Genomic DNA, 13,297 nt, shown 5'->3' on the forward strand with positions numbered 1-13,297 from the left:
TTAATTCAAGAAGGGATGGCTTCCCTCATGATGGTTCTCGTTTTAAAAAACTTCAGGAAAGAAGGGCACAAAGGAAGAAATGAAGTCATCCATAACCTCATCCCCTAGCAATTACCATTTTAAAAGTTCTGATCCAAATCTCATGTATTTCCATATGCAGACCTATATGCGCTTCATTCACTTAGCATCCCCTGTGATCATTTTCCCACGCCTGTAAGTGGTTTCTTTAAACAGTGTTGTTTTATAATGTCCTGTGGAACTCTATGCACTGTAATTTATTTGGAGAGCCCCTTGTTTTGCCAGATTATCTCCACTTTTTTTCCTTGTTAAAAATGTTGTGATGAACAATACCGTATCACTGTGCATATCTTGGGTGATTTCCCTGAATGGGGGGAATTGCTGAGTCAAAGGGCATGTGCATTTTTTGAGGCTTTTGATACCTCTTGCCGAATTGCCTTCAGAGACACGGTGCTCCCTGACGTGCCCTCCAGCAGAGCAGGTTGCTTCTGGAGAACGGCCTGTCTGCTGGGTCACTTCTCTCTGGCGATGCGGTGTGGGTTACTCACGGACGCAACAGTTTCTCGCAGTCTGGATTCTGTTTTTCTTTTCTTCCCCTTTGTTTCTTTTCTTGGTTTTCTGCCAAACACCCTCTTGTGAAAGGACCGCCTAATTAACCCTGTGCTAATTAACAATTTAAAATTACACAGTGTGACTGTTCATGTTTAATTCTCTGGGAGCTGGAGCAACAGCAGGAACCCCCTCCCCTTCCTAAGAACTATATCCTGCCTCCCCGCCACCCCCCCAGCTTCCCAGTAACTGTTGCATTATACCCAGTCCCTTCTTCTTAAAGAAATGTAACAAAACTGTCCTTTCACATCTTCTCAGTGGAAAGAGGGAGATGAATGACTTTGTCAGTGGAGGGGCCCAGTGTAATATGGAGTTTTATCATTTTAAACAATCTTCAGAAAATAAAGACTGTTGTTAGCAAAGATTCAGGGGACCTTACAGGTAAGTTCCAAGGGAATTGTAACTTGTGAGGAGCAAGGGTGAGGGCTCTTGAGGAAGATGCTGGAACTTTGCTGTACAAAATGACTTCTCAGATGGCAGATTTAAACCTTAAGCAGAGAGCGTGAATGGGAGAGAACTGGATCACTCCTGCATCTTCCCTTGACTGTCTTATTGGAAAGATGTGCTCTTCTGAAATTTAGCAGAATTCTTAAAATCCTGCACATGAATGCAAAAACCATGTTGAATACAGTATTGGGGGGGAGTGCAGTCATGAGTAGAATGTGCCTGTGTTTATACGGGAATTTGGAGTCATAAGCAGCAGAAGAGAAGAAGGCTGCAGAAAGAGTTTTGGGTTTGTGATATGTGAGCTGGCCCTGGTTGTGAGTGAAGGATGAGGAAGGGGGTGCAGAACCAGGGGTGGGGGGTGGAAGGTCTGAACAGAGCTGCTGGTGGGACTGCGTGTGAGAGTGTGGGGACCCGCTGGGTTCCCAGGCTGCCCTCTGTAACTGAAGATCATTGATTTTACGGGAAACCATGTTTACAGACAGAGTGCTGATCGACCTGCCGAGTTGACTTCTGCCTCCTTAAGTAAGAACTACCTTTTTCTTATTGACTGGCTGATAAACAGAGCGAGAGGGACAGCCAGCTGGGTGGGAGAGTTCCGGATAGCCTGAGGTCCTTGAGCTGAAGGATTGGGAAGGTTTAAGAGATTGCTTCATCTCTGTCCTTAGGTCCCTTCTCGTCCACCCCTTTCCTTCACCTCCCTGGGACCCGGGCGGTGGGGGGGAATCCAAGACTGACCCTGCCTGGTTACTGGCAGTCCAGGCACCGAGCATGGAAAAGATGGCAATCTGGCGAAGGCATTGTGAAGCAGAGCGTGTCTCAAGCTTTAATGCCTGTCCCCAGGGGATCATGTTAAAACGCAGATTCTGATCTGGAGTGGGGCCTGAGGGTCTGCATTACACAGGCTCCCTGGTGAAGAATGATGCTACTTGTCCCTGAGCCACACTTTGCTTAGCAAGGTTATAAAATGTTCTGCTTGTCACAGCCGGCATGCATTGAAAGGAAGCCCAGATCTTAGATTGTGAAGTGGGATCCTTCTTGGCCACTGGTGTCTTAATGGGCTGTCATCACTCCTTGTGAATGAGTGGTATCCCACGTGGCCTCTTTTGGGGGGCAGGTGTCACCACCACGGGGTCATCTGTCTTTCGGAGGTGGCCACAGCGTCATCCTTTCTTGACACCTCTTGCTTGGCTATAGAAAACAAAGTTAGGTGAGTTTCTAAAAGTCCCAGTCATTTAGCCGGATGGTTTGTGAAGGAGGAGGAGGTAGGAGAGAGCAGAGCAAGAAAAGCCCACCAATTAATTGGTAAACGCTTGCAGGTTTCTCTGGCCTAGCCCAGGCCAGAGAGGAGATTGGCTTTGCTGTCGATACTCAAGTCCCTAGTGAAGCATCAAAGCTGTTCTCCTTTATCAATCGTGGCCTCCCCTTCCAGCATGTTCCTGTAACTTACCAAGCATTTATGACATTGATTTTACAATCGGGCTGTTAACCCTCCCGCCCCTTCAGGCCTGCCAACCTTTTTGGCCCGAGCTGTCAATCACATGTCGTCCAGCCAATCAGGTGCATCTTTAAGAAGAGCCACCCTGGATTCTCACCTGTATCCCAGCTAAGCCTTCTGAAGTCCCATAGCATTTGCTGTTTGGTTTGGTTTAGTGTAGTCATATTTGTTTAAAATCACTGTGTCTTTTCTAAGGCACATGGAACTTTGTTGTAATGGAGTTTGAGGTTATAAGCTTGAGAGGTGGGGTGTGTGTGTGTGTGTATGTATTTTGAACAGAACAGAGGACATATTCTTCCAAAAAGTTATTTCTCCGGAGACTTCTGGTAAACCTGCCTTCCCCATCTTTTCCCGAGGGGGAGCTGTTGGCTCACTGTGCGGTCAAGAATCAAGAAATGAAAAAAGAATGGGAAGGTGGGGGTGGGGTGGGGGAAGAGAGAGACCAAACCCAGCCAAAACTTTCATCCGATGTGTATGAATGAGATGTTGGGTGGAGAAGCAGCCAAGTGTTCTCCAGGAAGACGGCGCAAGGGGGAGGGTGGCCTGGGATTTGCAGGCGAACAATCAAGGCCGTGCAAGAGGCTGAGTTGCCTGTAGGATTCATGCCGGGACGGAGGAAGTGCCCCTGTGATGATGTGACCACAGGAGCAAGAGACGTGGCGGGTGGTCTGATGACTCCCTCCCCAAGGAGGCGAAATCTTAGAGGGCAAATTTAGCTCAGTGGCACTTCGGAGTCTGAAACGGAAAAGCCCCAGGGCTGAAGGACAGCTGCTTCAGCAGCTACTAGTAACTCCATGCAGGTGTGGAACGGGGCTGGCTGAGCCCAGCAGCCGTCTTGGCTTGCCACTAAGATCCCTGACAGCAGAAACCGCCACACCAGTGGTGCCTGGGCTCCGTCCACACAGGGCAAGACCGATGCTGCTGGAGGGGGTGCTGGCCATTTGAGAGTCTTCACAGCTTACATCAAGCTCAGATTTTGTGCCATCACAGTCATAGTCTGAAGCCAGCTCACTCACAAGCAAGGGTGTTCTGTGGATTGGGGGCAGGAGGTGGGATTTTGGAGATGTGCCTTCTGGTTCACAGTGTCAGGGTGGCATTGGGCCTGTTTTTATATTTTGCTCCTCAGTTTTACTGCTTGTCAAATGGGATGGTGCTTCCTGGAGCCAGAGAGGATGAATGTAGCCACAGGCCCTGTTGAGGGCTGGCAGAGCACGTCTGGGTTCTGTAGACTTGCTCTCTGAGCTGTGCAGCCCTCAGTCACTTTCCTTTGAGCTTCTCAAACCAGACATTCGGGCAGTAAGACCAACAGCAGCAACTTTACCTCCAAATCAGTGAGCGTATCCCCACACAGGTTTACCATCCTTTTTCTGGGGGTACAAAATCTTCCTCCTCTCGTCCATCCCTCTTTGGTGTTCCCTTGGCCCAAAGACAGTGCGGTCAGCCAGCAAGAACTTGGTGTTGGCCATCTGTATGCAGTAGGGCCGCCATTCTGTGTCCTTGGCGGGGCCCAGTGAGGTGATGCGATCTTCCTCTTCTGCTGGGCCTCGTAGCCCAGCCCTGACTCTAACATTGTGCTTGCAAAGAACGGAAATTCGAACTGGTCTCCAGGCGTAGAGCAGCTGACAGTCCGAAGACAAAGAGGCAGTCTCCTCTGTGCCCCCTTCCCCATACTCCCCACTCAACGCCACAGACCCTGGCCATAAAGATCCCGGTGCCAGCCGCCTTCTGTGCGTTCGTTGGACGGCGTGGGGAGATCGCTGGGGTCCCCGCTGCTCTTGCGGTCTCTGTTGTGGGTGTGGACAGAAGCCTGTTAGAGTGCTCTGTGCGGGACCTAGCCTTGGCCCTCCTAACCTCTTTCCTTTCTCTCTTTCTTCCCCCTCTCTCCCTCCTCTCCCCCCTTGCCTCCGCTCTTCAGGTCCGATCCGTACTGGGTGCAATGAAAGCTCCACGCAGGCCTTACCATGGAAGGCTGTGACTCGCCTGTCGTCTCGGGGAAGGACAATGGGTGCGGTATCCCTCAGCACCAGCAATGGACTGAACTCAACAGCACCCACCTCCCCGACAAACCCAGTAGCATGGAGCAGTCCACAAGCGAGAACCACGGGCCCCTGGACAGCCTGAGGGCCCCCTTCAATGAACGCCTCGTGGAGAGCGCCGCCCCGGCCGGCCCCACCGCCGAGCCCGCCGGCAAGGAGGTCAGCTGCAACGGGTGCTCGGCCTCCTTCGCCAGCTTACAGACCTACATGGAGCACCACTGCCCCAGCGCGCGCCCCCCGCTGCCCCTGAGGGAGGAGAGCGGGAGCGACACCAGTGAGGAGGGGGACGAGGAGAGTGATGTGGAGAACCTGGCTGGGGAGATAGTCTACCAGCCCGATGGCTCGGCCTACATTGTCGAGAGCCTGAGCCAGCTGACCCAAAGCGGGGGCGCCTGTGGCAGCGGCAGCGGGCCTCTCCCTTCGCTCTTCCTGAACTCTCTCCCCGGGGCGGGGGGCAAACAGGGGGACCCTTCTTGTGCTGCACCAGTCTACCCACAGATCATCAACACTTTCCACATAGCCTCATCCTTCGGGAAATGGTTTGAGGGCCCAGACCAGGCTTTCCCGAATACCTCAGCCCTGACGGGGCTCAGCCCCGTCCTGCACAGCTTCCGCGTTTTTGACGTGCGACACAAAAGCAACAAGGATTACCTGAACAGCGACGGCTCTGCCAAAAGCTCCTGCGTATCCAAAGATGTTCCCAACAATGTGGACCTGTCCAAATTCGATGGCTTTGTGCTCTACGGCAAGAGGAAGCCCATCCTGATGTGTTTCTTGTGCAAACTCTCCTTCGGGTACGTCCGTTCGTTTGTGACCCACGCGGTGCACGACCATCGAATGACCCTGAGTGAAGACGAGCGGAAAATTCTTAGCAATAAGAACATCTCCGCTATCATCCAAGGGATTGGCAAAGACAAGGAACCCCTTGTAAGTTTTTTGGAACCAAAAAACAAAAACTTTCAACACCCTTTAGTTTCCACAGCTAACCTCATAGGCCCTGGACACAGTTTTTATGGTAAATTTAGTGGCATTCGAATGGAAGGGGAGGAGGCTCTCCCAGCCGGCTCTGCTGCGGGCCCCGAGCAGCCCCAGGCTGGTATCTTGACCCCCAGCACCCTCTTGAACCTTGGCGGGCTCACCAGCTCGGTCCTGAAGACCCCCATTACCTCAGTCCCCCTGGGGCCTCTGGCCTCCAGTCCTACCAAATCCTCAGAGGGCAAGGACTCTGGGGCAGCAGAAGGAGAGAAGCAAGAAGTGGGCGATCCAGATTGCTTCTCCGAGAAAGCAGAGCCGGCCGAGGAGGAGGCGGAGGAGGAAGAGGAGGAGGAAGAGGCAGAGGAGGAGGAAGAGGAGGAGGAAGACGAGGAGGAAGAGGAAGAGGAAGACGAGGGCTGCAAAGGACTCTTGCCAAGCGAGTTGGACGACGAACTGGAGGACAGGCCCCACGAGGAGTCTGGGGCTGCGGCAGGTGGCAGCAGCAAAAAGGACCTTGCTCTCTCAAACCAAAGCATTTCTAACTCCCCCTTAATGCCTAATGTGCTCCAGACCCTGTCGAGGGGCGCAGCTTCTACTAGTTCTAATCCTGCTTCTTCCTTTGTTGTCTTTGATGGTGCGAACAGGAGGAATCGTTTAAGCTTTAACAGTGAGGGCGTCAGGGCCAATGTGGCAGAGGGCGGCAGGAGGCTGGACTTTGCTGACGAAAGTGCCAATAAAGACAATGCCACAGCACCAGAACCAAATGAAAGCACAGAGGGCGACGATGGGGGCTTTGTCCCACATCACCAGCACTCTGGCTCCCTCTGCGAGCTTGGGGTCGGGGAATGCCCCTCGGGGAGCGGCGTGGAGTGCCCCAAATGCGACACGGTCCTGGGATCCTCCCGCTCGCTGGGTGGCCACATGACCATGATGCATTCGCGTAACTCATGTAAGACACTTAAGTGCCCCAAGTGCAACTGGCACTATAAGTACCAGCAGACCCTGGAGGCACACATGAAGGAGAAGCACCCGGAGCCGGGGGGCTCCTGTGTCTACTGCAAAAGCGGGCAGCCCCACCCTCGGTTGGCACGAGGTGAGAGCTACACGTGTGGTTATAAGCCTTTCCGCTGTGAGGTGTGTAACTACTCCACAACTACCAAAGGCAACCTCAGTATTCATATGCAGTCCGACAAGCATCTCAACAACATGCAGAACCTACAGAATGGAGGGGGGGAGCAGGTGTTCAGCCACTCGGCCGGGGCGGCGGCTGCCGCGGCGGCAGCAGCGGCCGCGGCGGCCAACATCGGTAGCTCCTGCGGGGCCCCCTCGCCCACCAAACCAAAAACCAAGCCCACCTGGCGGTGCGAGGTGTGCGACTACGAGACCAACGTGGCCAGGAACCTGCGCATCCACATGACCAGCGAGAAGCACATGCATAACATGATGCTCCTGCAGCAGAACATGACCCAGATCCAGCACAACCGCCACCTGGGGCTCGGCGGCCTGCCCTCACCCGCCGAGGCCGAGCTTTACCAGTACTACCTGGCCCAGAACATGAACCTGCCCAACCTCAAGATGGACAGCGCCGCCTCAGACGCCCCGTTCGTGATGAGTGGGTTCCAGCTGGATGCCGCCGGGCCCATGGCCGCCATGACGCCTGCTCTAGGTGAGGCTGACTGCGTGTTTGTGTGTGCTGATGACTTGAGTTTACCTGGGGAGCAGTGACAATAGACTGAGGCCCCGTTGTTGGTTCAGTTGATTCTGTCAAGCCCCGTGGAGTCGGCTCTGATTTTTGTTTTCTCGAGACTCGGCTTTGTGTGAACTTGAGTGTCTGATGATCAGGAATTTTTCTCCAGGACCCCTTCTTGTGTGCGTATGAGACTCGTAGGCATTCAGCAGACACACGATCACATTCTGGCTCCACAAGCCGGGATGAAGATTTCAGTGTTGCCTCTAGCGTGTGGCTTCCGGTCACCTTTCCTCTCTCTTCCCATCCTTTCTCCGTCCCTTCCTCGGTTTGAAAAATCGCCACAATTCTTTGAAACTTTGGGGTTCCATTTAAATACTTAACTGTTACTTGCAGGAAAGTTGCAGCTCAAGTCTCAGATAGGGACGGTCCTCTCCGTAAGAGCAACTCGAAACCGTAGCACACCTTGTTCACATAACCAGAGGCTGGTTCTGTGCTGAGTGGGGAGCCATCCAGATACGTCTCTCAAAGTTCTCCCGTGTATTCATGAGGATCTGGATGAAAGAGACCCGTTCCTTTTCTTTTCTGTTTTGCGTGAGTTGTCAGTGATAAGTATAGTTGGGAATTAAATTGCCCTGGGGTACCGTAAGGAGTGGTGTGCTCGATGAAGAATGAATAAATTCTGAAATTGTACATCAGAGAAAGCAAAGTTTTAATATCTGTTAGATGCTGGTTAACAGTCCTTTGTTACCACGAAGAAACAACCCATGTTAGAGAAGGTGAGTTGGCTGTGTCTGGACAGCATGTCTTACCAGCTGGCTTCATAGATCTGGAATGGGATCAAGAGGATAGGATTTGGATGCCAAAAACCACGAGTCTTTGCGTAAAAGGGATCATGACCACTTTTGGGGGAGAGCCTCCATAGCAAGAAAATGTACAAATCAGTTTCACAACGACCAGGGTGATGATGGGGCTGTTTCTGCCCCCACCCAACCTGTGCCTCAGACAGACACTGCCTGTTCTCCATCCCCCGACTCTGCTAATCTCCTGGGACCAATGGTGGCGGCCTAAATTAAACAATAGTCCTTTCCTGACATGAGAATAAGTGGTTCTCAGCAACAACGCGTGAGCAAGTACCTTTATTGTGGCGTGGTTTAGGTTAATGCCAGGGGCCAAGCCTCACCAGTTGGCTTGTCTTTGTGTGGTGTTTTAGTGCTAATTGCTGCTGATGAGTTATATTTCATAGCATTTAATTTGTTTTTCCTGCTATGCATTTAAATTTGAATCCTTGCTACTTTAATCTTGTTTTCTGTTTTGGAATATTGACCTGTGGATCCTTTATTACCAAACAATTTGAAGATGTTTTACCAACTGGTTAATAATGGATGCACAGGGATCAATCATCCTATTTGTCCCCAGAGTGAACCATAGGGGATACACACCAAGGGATGGCATCATAATGTAAGACTTTTTTTTTTTTTTTAAGCCGATGGGAATTGGGGTTTTCTCATCTGGAGATTTAAAATCTTGGGGAGGCAGATCTTGGAGTAAATCAAATATAATGTCAATGTAATGAAGACACAGAAAATGGATGGGTTCATACTGGGTCAAAGTGAGATCTTTTTAATTACCTTGAAAACCAGTAATTCTGACTAAGGCTTGAATTAAGTGGTAGAAAAACATCATGCTTTTTACTCAAGTGTCTGTGAGTCTGCAGGGCATCATGCATTACGGGCATATGGCAGGTGCAAAAGAGACTGAAGAACGGATCCCTGTGTTCTGAACATACATAGCAGACCCATACTTTATTTTCTAAAGAGAACAGAGCTTTTCCTTCTAAGGACCTTCTCCAGGTCAGCCAAGCAAAGGCCCTTCAGTTTTCAGGGTTACTGCTTATCAGCCAAGGTGAGTCTCTGGAAACCTCCTGTGCCCGCCTTAGGCCACAATACCTGCTGAGATGTTGTGAGAGTCACAAGTACTTTATCCTGGAAGCCTGAGTGGGTGTGAGTACGAGAGCGCATGCCCAAAGGACTTAGCGTGCAAGTCGTATGACCTCGGTGGAGGCCAACGTATGCAAATGTGAACAGGCGGTAACATTCAGTTCTGTCTGCAACCCTACAGATTTCTCTGGGCTGTTTGTGAGAAGACCATAGGTGTTACTAGGTATTACTGGGCTGTGCAGGGGGGGAACCATTTTTGTGAAATACACTCCCACTTACAAAGTTACTGTTGTCATACTTCCTTTGGCAGAACCCTCTCTTTTGTGATATCAAGCAGACGCTGATTCTGGGGATGCTTTCTCTCCGGAGGGTTCTAAGGAGATGGTCAGCACCGGTGGGTCTGGTCTGATTGGATGTGTTGCCATTTGTAGATAAGATACTAGGCCCCCGGCCATCTGAATATCCTTCCAGACATCCCTCCAGACGATAAAGTTTAGCAGGGCGCGAGAATCAGGTAGCTTGCAGGCGCATCTGTTTGTTTCTCAGGATGCTGACTGGCTCTCAGACACCTGCATGAGATTAGTAGGTCCTCTGCTTCTGCCTTTGAGCCTAGAAGGTGTCTTTTAATCCACGTGCCTCTCTGATGATGTGCTGATACGCAGACTCTTTTGCCAGGGTGTAAATTCTAGTGTTAGATGTGGGTGCCCCCTTGCACATGAGATGATCTCTCCAGTGTGGCTCTTAGTAAAGCCCCGCTGAGTTCTCCCTTGCAAGGGGCTCTCTTCCTACCTTCCTCCGCACTGGGTGACTTGTCCACTTCTTGGGAGGGAAGGTGAATTAGCTCCTTCTAGTTCTGCGCATCTGTAGGATTCTTTTTTTTTTTCTCTTTTTAAAGATTTTATTTATTTATTTGACAGAGAGAGAGACAGCCAGAAAGAGAGGGAACACAAGCAGGGGGAGTGGGAGAGGAAGAAGCAGGCTCCCCCATCTGTAGGATTCTAAGCCTTGGGTTTGTTCCTCCAAGGTACAGTTCTCCGAAGGAGTTTTGGCTTGCCTGTCGCCTGCATTTCACTGCTTCTCTGTGTCTGTCTTTGATTTGGATTTCAAGAGCTTGGAATGGGAATAGGGACTTAACTTCCTCTGTGCGTTCCTAGGATTTCTCATTTTTACTCGGGCATCCAGCAAGTGACAGCTGAATTTCTCTTTAGAGCAATATTGATGTACTGAGGTTAAATTTAAAAAGTGGAGAAGATTTGATGCTTCAGGTGGTTGGCATCAGAAACAAATATATGTTTGCTCCTTGTCTTACCTTCTGGGCAGTTTCCTCTTTTACTGAACACGGCATGTGTTTCATGGATGCTACCTGGCCTTCGTCCCCATTAAGGGATGGAGCTTTTAGGCTTTTTTTTTTTTTTTTTTTCCCTTTTCTTGTCCTAAAAAGAATGTCTTAGTTATGGCTACTCTCACCAGGGGAGGTGGCAAGGGAGAAGACAAGCAGAAAGCTTCCTGAGCCTTCTGGAGTGCTCATGCAAAAGATTTCCGTGGCTTGCTAGATTGTCCACAGGCTTCAAACACAGCCAGACTGCTCAGTGAGGCCTGTAACTGATCTTCTTATTAGAGGTGCCTCATGTAGCATAAATAGGAAGATCATTAAAAAAAAATCTTATTTGATTAGCCACTAACTTGGATTGTAATCAGTTATTTAAAAAAAAAAAACAACAAAACCTCGGCCCAACCATATGTAGAAGGTCAAAGCTGAGTATCAGTTGGGGAGGGGCAGGGGAGGACGTGGCTCACGCGTGCACGTGTTTGGGGGAGAGGCAGAAAACAGAAGCCAGTGCTCGGCGTTCTGCTCGACTGTATGCTGCTCAGGAATGGAGGGAAGAGTGCTTTCTCCAAGCCTTTTTCATGATATAAATTAGAGTTTTTGGTATTAATTTACCTCTGGTGAATGAGAGCCCATCCCTGGTTTATGCAGGGCAGTGATGGGCTGAGAAGTAACAGGGGTGGAGAGGGAGGAGCAGAACTTCCTCAGACTCTTTTTGGGAACTGGAAGCTGACCTTTGCATTTCATTACCCATCTTGATCCACTTCCTGAACCTGTGAACAGTTTGGTTCCCTTTTAACCTTGTCCTGCTCAGCATCTGTGCAGGGGGCCGGGCCCTCTCTAGAGGTTCAGTGAGGAGAAGTCTGGACCCCTGCCCTAAAGAGGGATGGGGACACAGGGCTGTGCACGTGGCTGATGACAACGGAGAACGTGACGTGTCCCGTGGCACACCTACGTTTCGTGCATAGTGGGGGCTCAGAAAAGGGGAGTGGCTGTGTGCTTGGGGTCGTGTGGGAAGAACTGGCCCCACTACACTAACAGGCGGATAGAACATTGACCTGTGGGATGTGCTGAGGAATAGGGAGACCGTCCTCCAAATCTCAGATTTAGAGCTGCACTCTCCACGGCAGGAACCACTAGCCACATGTGGCGATCTAAATTTAAATGAATTAAAAATAAATAAAACTGAAAATCCAGTTTCTTGGTTGCAACTTCGCCGTGGCTGGTGACTAGTCCATTGGGCAGTGCAGGAAGTTCTCTTGGGGCCGTGTTGCTGTAGGTAAGTTCTGGGCCCGGTTCCGATTTCCCATGAAGGCTTCACATCTTAGAATGCAGCTGTAACTCATTTCCAGCTTTTAGGGTTCTGGAGTTTCAGATTCTGTTACGTCCAGTGAATGATGTTTATTCCTGTCTTTTCTTGGATCTGAGTGAGGTACTGAATCGAAATATCCAAGAAATTATGGTTCTAGGTGTTCTTTCCCGAAAGAAAAAAAAGAAAACCAACATAAAGCCTTCTACAAATTTCAGAGTGTCCGTGGGAAAGATCCGAACACATAAAGTTTTTTTGTTTTGGTTTTGTTTTTTTTTGGGGGGGGGTTCCCCAGTTAGTAGCACCTTGCAACACTTTAATGTGTTCTTTTTTTCTCCTGGAACTTGGGACTTGGGTTGAGGGTGGGGGAGGCTGGGTGGTGCCTCTGTCTCCACCCCCCCCCCCCCCCCCCCCCCCCCCCCGCAGCCTTGAGCCTGGCCTCTGACAGCTCTTCCCCTCTCCTTCCCTGCAGTGGGCGGTGAGATCCCCCTAGACATGCGCCTCGGGGGCGGGCAGCTGGTGTCGGAGGAGCTGATGAACCTGGGCGAGAGCTTCATCCAGACCAACGACCCGTCGCTGAAGCTCTTCCAGTGCGCCGTCTGCAACAAGTTCACCACGGATAACCTGGACATGCTGGGGCTGCACATGAACGTGGAGCGCAGCCTCCCGGAGGACGAGTGGAAGGCTGTGATGGGGGACTCGTACCAGTGTAAGCTCTGCCGCTACAACACCCAGCTCAAGGCCAACTTCCAGCTGCACTGCAAGACAGACAAGCACGTGCAGAAGTACCAGCTGGTGGCCCACATCAAGGAGGGCGGCAAAGCCAACGAGTGGCGACTCAAGTGCGTGGCCATCGGCAACCCTGTCCACCTCAAGTGCAACGCGTGCGACTACTACACCAACAGCCTGGAGAAGCTGCGGCTGCACACGGTCAACTCCAGGCACGAGGCCAGCCTGAAGCTGTACAAGGTAGGGCCCGGGCTGCCTCTGGGAGGCACGCATTGGATCACTGGGAGTTGGGGGCTGGGGATGGCTGGGGACAGGCGACAGTCTGTGTCACGGCGGGCTCGGTGACCGGTTGGTATTGGGACCGGAGTTGGCGTCCGCTTCCTCGTGAAGCCACAACGTGGTGGCAGCTTCTGGTAACCGAAGGTTCTTCTTGAGAGCTGCCCCATTTTGGAGGGCAGGTTTTACGGACAGCAGCCCAATCCTTACCCCTCGACTCTTGGCAATTGGCTTTTCTCCCTTACAGTTGTTCATTGTGGCTTTTGTGTACCTTTGTGTTCCTGCGTTGCCCCTTTCCCCTGCGTGCCTCGCGCTCTCCTTTTCCGTCTCGTCCCCCTCCTCCCCTTTAATCTGCTGTCTCCTGGACGCCCCTGGAGTACGTAGTTCATTTGTTCGTGGATTCATGGACTCGTTCATTCATTCAGCAGTTGTGTGTTGAGTATGTGCTG

The 13,297-nt window shown here is 51.2% G+C and overlaps 1 protein-coding gene across 3 annotated transcripts in view; it reads left to right on the forward strand.

Moving 5' to 3' along the window:
- Positions 1-13,297, forward strand: part of ZFHX3 (zinc finger homeobox 3) — a 233,449-nt gene that overhangs the window by 72,628 nt on the left and 147,524 nt on the right. For 2 of the 3 annotated variants that reach the window (XM_019804176.2, XM_019804177.2), the window contains exons 2-3: positions 4,485-7,246; positions 12,316-12,812. In XM_019804176.2, the coding sequence (XP_019659735.2) occupies positions 4,531-7,246; positions 12,316-12,812 (3,213 nt within the window). In that variant the 5' untranslated portion in view covers positions 4,485-4,530. The remainder of the gene's footprint in view (positions 1-4,484; positions 7,247-12,315; positions 12,813-13,297) is intronic. The other variant, XM_034638770.1, reaches the window with a different exon arrangement.

Source organism: Ailuropoda melanoleuca, chromosome 12, assembly GCF_002007445.2.
Source record: "Ailuropoda melanoleuca isolate Jingjing chromosome 12, ASM200744v2, whole genome shotgun sequence".
Classification (NCBI taxonomy): Eukaryota; Metazoa; Chordata; class Mammalia; order Carnivora; family Ursidae; genus Ailuropoda; species Ailuropoda melanoleuca.